The sequence below is a fragment of the Cajanus cajan genome, chromosome 4 (assembly GCF_000230855.2).
Source record: "Cajanus cajan strain Asha chromosome 4, NIPB_CcT2T_4, whole genome shotgun sequence".
Lineage (NCBI taxonomy): Eukaryota > Viridiplantae > Streptophyta > Magnoliopsida > Fabales > Fabaceae > Cajanus > Cajanus cajan.
In genome coordinates, this window is record NC_138520.1 from 75808843 (window position 1) to 75820844 (window position 12002).

At 26.0% G+C, this 12002-nt stretch overlaps 1 protein-coding gene across 1 annotated transcript; it reads left to right on the forward strand.

Moving 5' to 3' along the window:
• Nucleotides 1-7624: 7624 nt before the first annotated feature.
• LOC109791411 (PI-PLC X domain-containing protein At5g67130) lies at nt 7625-11689 on the forward strand. Its single transcript, XM_020350708.3, has 8 exons — nt 7625-7863; nt 7970-8092; nt 9691-9828; nt 9956-10054; nt 10181-10484; nt 10594-10817; nt 10933-11019; nt 11136-11689. The coding sequence occupies exons 1-8, from the start codon at nt 7777-7779 to the stop codon at nt 11169-11171; spliced, it is 1098 nt and encodes a 365-aa protein (XP_020206297.1). The 5' UTR covers nt 7625-7776; the 3' UTR covers nt 11172-11689.
• The last annotated feature ends 313 nt before the right edge of the window (nt 11690-12002 follow it).

The following is a 12002-nucleotide window of genomic DNA, read 5'->3' on the forward strand; positions in this document are numbered from 1 at the left end:
ATTTCTACTAATTTTCATTAATACTTAATTTTTACTATAATTAACTCTCCACTATCCCAATTATTATTATTATAATATAAGAAGTCTAAAAATATTAAAAATTGACTTAAGTAATATAAAAAGACATATAAATTATTTAAATATAAAAAATACGAAAATTATATTAATAATTAACAAAATGAGTTTAAACAACTATTTAACCCAAAAATTAATTAAACTCTCTACATCTGTACTTCTTTTTTATCATATATATTTGAATTTGTCATATTATCTTCAAATTGGTCTGTCTTCGTCAAAGATTTAAAAAATAATATTAGATGATATCTTTGTAAATTTTATCATGCAAATCAGTTTATTTATTTTATTTGTCAAACTTTTTCAATTACATCGTTTGATAGATTCCATCATTTTGGAATAGATCGCACACACACTCACGTCTCATATATTGTGCTTCGAAAATATTGCAATAATGTTGCCCAGTCTTGATAATTGTCCCAATAAGAGTATAAGACTGAGACAGAGAAAAGCTACATGAAGCCTTGGATCTTGGTCATTGATATAGGGTTCTTGAGTTCTTGGTCTTGCACCTCTTGGCACCGTGGTAACGTCTGGTGTAATAATATTATATTAGGTTAGTTACATTCTAAGCTTTGAATGACAAGACACAAATTATCATCGTATACAAATAATTATCTAGTTATCTTGCCTTTTTTTTCTTCTTTTTTTTTTGATAAAAAACACATGTCACTTTTATATTAGAATAGCCATTCTTTGATATTGCGACTTGCAAGTGCTGCATAGAAAAATATTACTACTTCCGTCTTTGTATATAACACTATTTTCGCAATAACTTATAATAATATTAACTATTTCTATTAATTTAATATTTATCTTTATATATAATTATTATTAATTTATATATTTAATATTTATCTTTGTATGTAAATATTATTAATTTATACAGTTAATATTTATCTGTATATATAAATATTATTAACTTATATTTAATATTTATCTTTATATATAAATATTATTAATTAATTGTATATAATTATTATTAATGAATATATTTAATCTTTATCTTCATATATAAATATTATTAATTTACTTTAATAATTTTATGAATTTTAAAATTTATTATATTTTTATATTGGCTAAATAATGGTTTTGATTCTTTATTTTATTTATTAAATTTATTTTAATTATATATCTTTTAAAATATTTATTTTGGTACTTTATCTCTTAAATTTGAATTAATTTAGTGATTTTGAAATAATATTTTTTTTTAATTTTGATGTATGATTTGAATTAATTTTTTACTGATCTAAAACCTAAACTTATTTCATTGGATTCATTTATATGAAAATTATTGAACGCAATTTAATTTCAAATAAAAATGTGTTACAAACATGATAAAATTTGCATAAAAATGAGTCTAAAAGAAAATTTAAAATTTTTAAAATATAATTTCATATTATTTTTAATTTTTTTATGAGACATTTTTCACACAAATTGTTCTATGTTTATAATCTTTTAGATTCAGCATCAGTTGAATTTCATAATTTTTATATAGTTGAATCTAATGTTACAAGTTTCACGTTATGAATAAGTTGAAAATTGATTTTAAAATTGTGTCATAAAATAAAAAAAATTATTATTGTTTCAAAAGGACAAAATTAATTTAAATATAAAGATAAAAGATTAAAATAAATATTTTAACAAATAAAAAATTAGACAATAAGATAAAAATATATATATAATTTAATCTTTTTATAGTTGTTTTATATCTTATTCATTTTAATTTTATTCCAAATTTGGAACAAACTAGAAAGTGACTTTTGTTCTTAAATTACTTGTGAGTATAGTTTTAAATATGGGATGTGTTTACGGTGGAATTTGTTTACGGGTTCTTTTTATTTAGACTAGCACAACAAGTGTTTCAATTTAGATATACGTTTTCGAGCTCTATAGCATGAAAAAGAATGGAGTAGAATGATCAATGATTACTAATTTCTAAGCATTCATCAATGATTAACACATAATAATTTTCATGCACGTAGACGCTTAGATGAATAGAATGAACGATAATGACATTGCCAATACAAATCATGGTTCACTTTATACAAACCTCCAAAATATTACAGCATTGATAACGATCTAACATTACGAGATTTGAAGAACAAGAAACTACATTAATTCTACTCCTAAGACGAAAACAGGAAAATGGCCGAGAAGAAATCATACCCAAAAACAATTCGTTGCACGAAAGCCATATGCGCAGGCAGAGAGTGCTTCAGAGTTAGGTTTTAGTATGAGTTTTCCGACCACGTGAAAGACCGAATTTTGTCTATTTATAGAGCCTCTCGAGAGTAGTTTCTTTTCGTATGCATGGGTTGTGGGTGTATAACTGCTCTACACGTTCTTTGAAGCATAACTTCCCATAACCGTTCTTTGCACGTGCTTTTTATCTCTTCGATTTATTTTTTGGTAATCGCTCTGGCATAACTACCTAATTGTTCTAGAATAAACCTTCGTCTATTTTTCGAGTAGTCCTTATTATTCTTATTCGACTATACCTCGAGCACAAACAAATAGGACTTCATGTGTTCTCAGCAGGTACTGATTTGACGTTTATATTTTTCTCGAGTATCACTGTTAATACAGTTTTTCTACTCTTATGGTTTTTGAGTAGTTTCAACATGATGAAATTGTTCAATTTGGTTGTTTAGATTTTTTTTCTTGCCACGGTCTACGGTATCTCTTGTATAGAGGGTCAAAGAACAATTTTGTTCTTGATACTTTACGGGCGCTGTCTTAACGCTCGAGTTTTCACCCACGGTAGGAATTCAACGTTAATTTTCTGTTAAATAAATTGTTCTTGCAACATGTATGTGAAGAGTGTATAATCTATATGTTTACCTATCGAATTATTTGATTCTTTGGATTCAGAACTGGTTTGGATAATTCCGAATCAATGGCAAATGATTGATTAATGGAGATTAGTCTGCCACTAAATTGTATATTTTATAACAGAAATTATTCATTAATAAATTTAATAAATATTTTGCATCGTTAATATAATTATCTAAAAACAATGCAGTCAAAATCTGGTCAATAGCGAAAAATAGTATATCTAATTGGTATAAAAATTTTACCTAAAAAGATTGTTTCAAAATTAAATTAATACTAATTTAATATTTCCAAAAATAAATTTTAAAAAAATATGTAAATGCAAAATTAAATTAATTTAAGTTTTATAAACTTAATTTTTTTTTAATAACTAATTGGTTGACCAGTATAATGCATGGAATTATTTAAATTTATCTTTTTTAATGTTTATTAACCTTATGATGAGATGTCTAAATTTATTTGTGACACAAATTATGTCAAATAGATTAATTTGCATTATATATATATATATATATATATATATATATATATATATTATATTATTTTATTTTATTTTTTTGATAAGTGTTTAAATTATATATTTTTATCTTTAATTTAGTACTTTTTTTTGGGAGAGATGTAATTAATTTTGGTTGTATTTGAATCCTTAAATAAATAAATTATGATTAATCTAAGAAGTTGCAAGAGTGTAGTTTTCTTTAACTAAAAATATCTCTCTTTGTATAGATTTTGATGAAGTTGGAAATCCAAAGCTATAGCTCCAAAGTCAGAGTTGTAGTCACAGAACCTGAGTCAAAAAGAAGTATTACAAAAAGTTGAAGCTTTAGTCATGAAGCTAGTGCTCCCACCTTGGGAAACAGAGCATTCTGGACAATCCAGACATCCAAAGCTACGGGCTCTAGAGTTTTCTTCATCCTTAAGTACTTTTTGGAGCCGCAACCACGGATCCAGAGCTACAGCCTTGGGTTAAAAATCTCAACTTCCTCCTATTTTGGAAATAAAAACATATATACATAAAGGGTTATAGAGAGAGAAAAGGGAGACATATACATATAGAGAGAAAGAAACTCTAGGAGAGAGAGCGTGAAAATTAGATTTGAAGATTGGATTGTTTGAGAATGAGGACTCGTCTTCATTTCTTCTTCTATTTTGTAATTTCTTCCATGAGCAACTAGTTTCTCTTAGATTGGATTCATTGTAACAACTAACTCTGTTTCTTCTTAGATCTATATGATATTCAATTTCATACTTGTGTTTGATTCTTCTTTTAATGCTTAATTTAGTTTGATCACCTGTTTTATGATTTTTGGTTTTTGAACTCTATTGGGAAATGTTTTCGAAAACTTGAACTAAATCACACACCTAACAATCTCTTGTTCTAGGAATAGACTTGATTTTGTTACCCACTTTTGTTCAAGTTGTTATTCTTAATTCAAGGTATTAATATTAAATCATAGAGGAATCATGTTTAGCATTTATCACCTTAAGACTCAATTTTGAGTGATCTGATTGAGTTGTTTAATGAACTTGAAAGTAATTGAATTGAATTGAAAATTAAAGGGTTAGAAAGTATATTTGAATCCAATCTCTTTCTCATACAAATTTTTCTATTAGTTTTGCACTAGTGCTTTTATTTGCTCTATTATAAATTTAAAATAATATTTCAACCATGTCTCCACAAACAAGATAGGAAATTACTAGTATCACTAAATTCTTATAGACGATATTAAATTATTATAATGAAATTGGTCCGTTTGTCAAGAGTGAATATATATATATATATATATATATATATATATATATATATATATATATATTTCATTGATAGAGATTAATGAAATTTTTATTTATTTTAATTGATTTTTTTATTTAACCTACTAAATTTACACTTATAATATGAAAAGAAAAAAATAATAACGATGTTTATTTCTATTTTCTGATATATATATATATATATATATATATATATATATATATATAATTAACAAAGGGCAATAACATAATTTTCAAATTTTATTCTTTCATTAACTTTAAAATCTTGTCCGATCAATATTTTTGCTGTTATTTACATTATGTACAAAGTAATAAAATACATTATAATTTATACAATTACTTCAATTATATTATAACTGTACAGAAATAGCATTAAGATAGAAAATATTTGAATTTAATGTGTACATTTTTTATAATCATAATCATAACAATTTGAATTTGAATGTCCATAATTTGTGGGTTACTAGCAAAAACCAATAAAACTTATTTGTGCGTTTTAATAGTGTAATTAAATTTATTAAATACTAATAAATATGTTTTATAATTTATAAAAATATTTAAATTTAACATATATAATGAAATAATTGTACTCATAAAAGAGCAAGAAAAAACTTTAATCGGACATATATTTGCTATAAAATCCATTCCTTCATTATTTGCTTATTATAGTTTGATGTAATTGGGCATATATTTAATTTTTATCAAAATAAATAGATAAATGAATTCATTTTAAACTAAATTAATCATATTTAATTTTTTTTTTTTAAAGTTTGATTTGTGATTCAATTATTTTCTTTGTTTATAGTTCCAAATATCTAGACACGGAAGGCCATATTTTGATTTCTTTCTTCCATATGAATCGATCATGAAAGGGAGAACATATGGCCCATTAATGTAGCGTGGAAATAATACATATGAATTCTAATTAGTTTTGCAAAAGCAAATAAATGATGTATAAGGAGGGTGTGTTGGACTGAAATTTTGAAAAAATATTTTTGTATAATTTTTTTTTATAAATTTTAAAATATTTTGAAGGAATGTTATAACTTTTAAGATTTTTTCTAAAGAGACTTTTAAAACATAGATTTTTATGAAAATTTTATAATTTAGATTTTAATAGATTTTGATGGATATATATCATAATATTTTAAAGAATATTATGGATTTTACAAACATGGATTTGTAAAACACAATTAATGTTACCAGAATTAATAAAAATAATATAATATTAATAATAAATAAAAGTAAAATTAATACAATTTTTTTTATCTCTTGATAATTAACTATCTTTATCTTTTGACAAACAATTAACTTTAATGTTCTCTTAACTAATATTTCTCCACATATTAAAAATTATATTAGTCTTTTATACATTGATATATTATCTTTCATATTCTTGAGTTTGAATAATATATTCAAAATTATGGTCTTCATTTAGCATTGAAGATGAAGATTTTTTGAATGAATATTCAATTAAAAATTTATTAGAACCACATTCTTTGCCAATAAAGTTATGTAATGTTACATATGTTAATACAAGTTCAACTTGTGTCTTAAATAAAAATGGAGATATTGACTTAAAAATTGTGAAACATGATTATTCTCTTGATCAAATTTCTTAAGGATACATAGTGTAAATTGAATACTTTATTTTCATTTTCAGAGTTATTATCATGATTTAAAAAATCTTAGAGATATTATTGCACACATCATAATGGAGCTAAAAATTGACGTCTATTAGAAAATCCATAGTTCGCTAGAAAATATTTAGCTAATTACATATACAACACATAAAATTAGCATGAAAAGTTAATAAATATATATATATATATATATATATATATATATGTATGTATTAAAAAATTAAATTAGGACACTTTAAGTCCATTTTTCCTTGTCAAAGCATCACTCAACTTTGAATCATGATTTGAACCCTCCCACCTACCAAGAATATACATAAATTCCAAATCAAAGTTACAAGCTATTAATACATTTTGTGATATCTTTCTATGATGATTACAATAATTTCTTACATCTTGTTCTCTCACCATTGCTAAAATATGAGTGCTATTAATAACTTCGATGTAATTCAAATTTCTTTTATATATTATTAACGTTCAATCATTATAAATCCATCAAAATATAAATTAAATACTTCAATAAAATAGAATCAAAATGTCACTTAAAAAATATACTTCAACCAATATACAATCAAAATCACAACTTGAAGTTTATCAAAGATGAACATTCTTCTAATGGTATCTTAAAGAAAATGTCCTTGTTTGCTTTAGTATCAAACAAATCAGTAACTATAAAACAAGTTTTGTCATCCAAATTTGATATCTCTTTTCTAACATCTCAAATATTATTGTCTTTATCTTTCTCTTTGTCTTTTTCTCTTTTCTCCCTTGTTTTTTTCTCTTTTTTTCAATATGTTAGGTATTTTTTCAAAATTAACAGCAATAGTCCTAATGTCAAAACTTTCAAAAGAAAGGTGCGAGAACAAAAAATGAGAAGAAATAAATTAAAAAAAAAAGTCATGTGAAATCTAATTTTTTTTTTTTGTGAAATTGTTGGAAAAGTGAATTATATGTAAATTTTACTAAAAAAATCTCTCAAAATTTATCTTTCAAAATAATTCATTGAAATATCTATATTTTTGAATCTCAGTAAACTTTTTTTAAGTGAAAAATATTTTAATTGAATACTATCAAATTTTAACATACTCCTAAAAATATTCCGATTGTCTTAATTGAATATCACCAAATTTTGATATACTGTTAAAAAATCATAATTATCTTAATTAAATAAGATATGACTTTTATATATTAAAAAAGTATTAATTGAATACCATAAAATTTTTTATAATAAATTATTTTTAAAAAAAGTGAAATCTCAATCCAATATAAATAAAAAAAAAATTCTCTTATGAACAACTTTGCCTTTAATTTGGATTATAGTGTGGGAATATTCCCATGAATTTGCGTAGTTATCTCAGCCGAGACACAATCGATCATTAAGCATTCCTATAAATTGGACCTCCTTTGTAGATTCTAGTCTCTTCGCTTGTTATTTTCTTTAACCATTGCCCACATGAATTCTCTTCTACCGTGCTTGTTTGTGGTTATTCTTCCAATTCTTTACAATGTTGCCGCCGATTGTTCTAATGGAAGTTGCAAGGTTTGTACTTTGTATCCCCACTCCACGACTTAGTCAATTCATAACGTTAATTATGTTTTATTGCTTTCATCTTTTGTTGATTTCAAACTAATCTTTGATTACTTAGCTTCTTGATGAGTGTTCGTCCGATGGTGATTGTGGCGCCGGGCTCTATTGTTTTTCCTGTCCACTTGGGTTTTTAGGCTCAAGGTGTGTGAGATCAACCATCACAAATCAATTCAAGCTCGTAGTAAGATATCTATCTCTCTTCTTTTTGCCTAATTCTTTACGAACATTGAATTTGACAAACGCGGAACTAGAAAGAGTAATGTTATTCTCGCAATTTGCACAACTTTTTAATTACTAGTGGACAAATATTTTAATCATCATCCATCAATCTGTTTAACGTTGGAAAATTAATGTCACGAAAGTGAAAGGTCGTGTACCAGACCTTAATTTACAAAGTTGTTGTAATTAGATTTAATCAAATATCATTATTTACGTGTATACAAATATTCTATCTCATCTAAAAAAAATTACTCATCATATCTCAAATCTTCAATTTCTTTTATTTGTTTTCATCAAATGGACTCTCAATCCTTAATTAAATTTGATGCAAAATTCTCAATCTCTCGTTAACCTAGATTTTCAAAATTCTCTAGTAATTTTCAATTTTTTAAACTTGCATTTCTATATCAATTTATTATGTTTCAATCACAACAAGTTAATTAACCTCATCATAAATCATGTGTCTTTGCCTTTGTGAAAACAAAAGAATGACAGATATGATATATGATATTGGAAAAATCAATGACGCATATTTTTCAAATTCAAACATGTACATTGTTCACGTGTTAACGTATTATTAAGTATCCTTGTCTTTGTGTCAGAGAAATGAGCGACTATGATTGTATTAACAAAATCAATGGCACACATATTTCTCATTCAAGCACATACATTGTTTGTGTTAATGTTTTTCTTATCATTTTACATAAAATTTAATTCATCAAACTTGATTGCTTTATTTTTTTAAGTTTCATTTCCAATTAATAAAAAAAGTGTTATGCAAAAAATAGTACAAATAAATCTTTTTTTTTTATTTTATTGTTTCATAAGTAAGATAATTATAACTTAATAAATAAAATTATCATTGAGGAAATTTAAGGGCTTAAAGTTATTGGTAGGACTTAGTAATTTTATTTTTACTTTTTGAGGATGTTAGGTTGGAAGGATTGGGTGCTTAAGTTGAAAAGATTAAAAAAAAAAAAAAGTAATGTGTAAAAATAGAATCACTTAAAATCATAATGAAAGATCTTGAGTTGTAGATGGCCTAAGTAATTGACAAGTAAGTTCATTCTGTGCAATGTTATAAACAAGTTATAACCTAAGTGAATGGATGTAGTGAAAAGGTCAAAATGATAATGGGCCCGCCCATTTGCTAAAGGCCTACTTAGCAATAGAAAAACAAATCAATAATAATAATATGATAAAATATGCTTTTAGTCCCTTAAAATATTCTAAAATATTAAATTTAGTCTCTACAAAAAATGTGTTTTTATTTTTTACATTTACATGATTTTAATCTCTTCAAAAATTAAAAATGTGTGTTTTATTAGATAAATACATGGACTAAAAACAAAAAAACTTTATAGAGACTAAAATTAACATTTTAAAATATTTAAGATATCAAAAACATATTTTACCAATAATAATATAAAAAAATTATAGTTTTCTGTATCCATGTAACTTTATAGATACCAGCATGATTTTTATTTTACAGGTTGAGAAAAAAAAATAGACGTGTTTAATCTTTATCACTAGTTAATTCAATAAATTGTTTCTGGATAGAACAATTCTCTACCATTCAACAAATATGCATTTTTGACAACGCACAATGCTTTTGCCATTGATGGGGAGCCATCTCACACAGGCGTGCCTCGAGTAACTGTCACCAACCAGGAAGACAATGTCACTCAACAACTAAATGTATGTTATTCACTACTATTAATTATAGCTCTAATATCATTAATTTCTTTTCTAATGCTTGGATTATCATAATCTATATATGTTTAAGTCACCCTTGTGTTTCATTTCAACCGTGGCTAATTTGTAGAATGGCGTGCGGGCACTAATGCTTGATACATATGATTTTGATGGAGACGTGTGGTTATGCCATTCATTTGGAGGCCAATGCCACGACATCACAGCTTTTGTATGTAAAATCATTTACCCAATTGTGTTTATTTTGGTCTATGCTTTTCAAACTTATTTTTGGAGAAAAAAGTTTGAAAGATCATTTCTACACCGAGATCGATCCTAACTTGTGATTAACTAATAGGAACCTGCTATAGACACATTGAAGGAAATTGAAGCTTTTCTATCAGAAAATCCATCAGAAATTGTCACAATTATCTTGGAAGACTATGTTCATGCCCCAAATGGTTTGACAAAGGTATTCACTGAAGCCGGTTTGATGAAATATTGGTTTCCTTTGACAAGCATGCCAAGAAATGGTCAAGATTGGCCTCTAGTGAGTGATATGGTTGCCAAAAACCAGAGATTACTAGTGTTCACTTCTATCAAGTCCAAGGAACAAAGTGAAGGCATTGCTTATCAGTGGAATTTCATGGTTGAAAATCAATGTAAGAAAAAATCACCCATTAAACCTATTTCATTCTTAAGCATTAATTTGTTCTTGCTTCCCTACCGCCAACTTTCAATTTAGTCATGTTGTTGTTTTGAATTATGCAGATGGGGATGGTGGTAGGAAAGAAGGGAGTTGTTCAAATAGGGCAGAATCACCTCCTCTTAATGACAAAAGCAAATCCTTGGTGTTGGTGAACTATTTTCGAACAGTTCCACTTAAGGAAATCACATGTGATGATAATTCGGGTGGACTAATTAACATGCTACACACATGTTATGGTGCTGCTGGTAACCGGTGGGCTAATTTCGTTGCTGTTGATTATTACAAGGTTGGGTTTTAGGCAAATTAATTTTCTCTCTTCCAAATTTTGTTGCTAATTAAAACATCAAATTTTCACCCATATTCCTTGTATTCTTCATTTCTTATGATTTATTATTACACAGAGGAGTGAGGGAGGAGGATCGTTTCAAGCAGTAGACACTCTCAATGGAAAGATTTTGTGTGGATGTGATGATGTTCATACATGTGTGGTAATGGAATTAACTTCAATTTTGGTTTCTAGAAAGCATAAACACAATTTATGCTGGTATTTAACGTTTAAGTTGGTATATAATTCTACTAACACTAATGATTTTTTATGTTTCAGCCTGGATCAACATCACATGCTTGCACACCACCATAAGAAAATCTTAGTAACAAGACCAACCATCTGAAATAATTCAGGCATTAAATTATTGTCATTTTTTTGTTATTAAAATCATTATTGTTTGAGATTAACTCATTGGCAAGTAGCTAATCCAAGGCAACACTAAGAATATCCATTACAGTAAATTCATTAAAAGAATTTGGTCTTGAATTCAAATATTCATTATTAGCCCAGAGAAGAATCCATCAATTCCTTAATTTATAAAGGGAGGGGCTAGGGTATGCTTGCTTGTAAAAAATGAGAAATTAAGAACAAATCCCTAACCCCCACCCCTACCCACCCCCCTTTTTGCAGGCTCAAATGATGCCTAATGCATATTTTTTATTTCTTACTCATAGACAAAGACTACTTGTAACTAAAATTAGTAAAAGAAATTTGAATGAAATTATTAATTTTTTTTCTCAGGACGTTTAGTGCTGCGAATTGGCACCCCAGCTTTGGTTAACAAAATGTAACTTAAAATCGATGCTTCAACACTTAAAAGGATTTAATGGTAAAAATTATAAAATTATGGGCCTTTGATTAATAAATTATATTTATCATTCTTGATTTCATAAAAATAATTTTTTCCCCTTCAAATGTAAGTTTATGTTAGATTATAGGCAGACATATAACATTACTTTCTGTCGATGTCTGAATAAATTTGCGCTCTTTGATTGATTGCCGAAATCAAATGAACTATATTTATGTGTTTTTTTTTTAAAATTATTAACAGTTATATATTAAATATAAATGATTATTTTGTATCATAAATGATTATATATAAATTGTATAGAAGCTATATATATATAGAAAGAGAGGAGGGTT

Excerpts from the sequence above, each read along its gene's own strand:
- LOC109791411 (XM_020350708.3), top strand. The coding sequence starts at position 7,777 with ATGAATTCTCTTCTACCGTGCTTGTTTGTGGTTATTCTTCCAATTCTT. Across the intron at positions 9,829-9,955 it reads ATGTCACTCAACAACTAAAT|AATGGCGTGCGGGCACTAAT; the intron begins GTATGTTATTCA and ends GCTAATTTGTAG. Across the intron at positions 10,818-10,932 it reads TTGCTGTTGATTATTACAAG|AGGAGTGAGGGAGGAGGATC; the intron begins GTTGGGTTTTAG and ends ATTATTACACAG.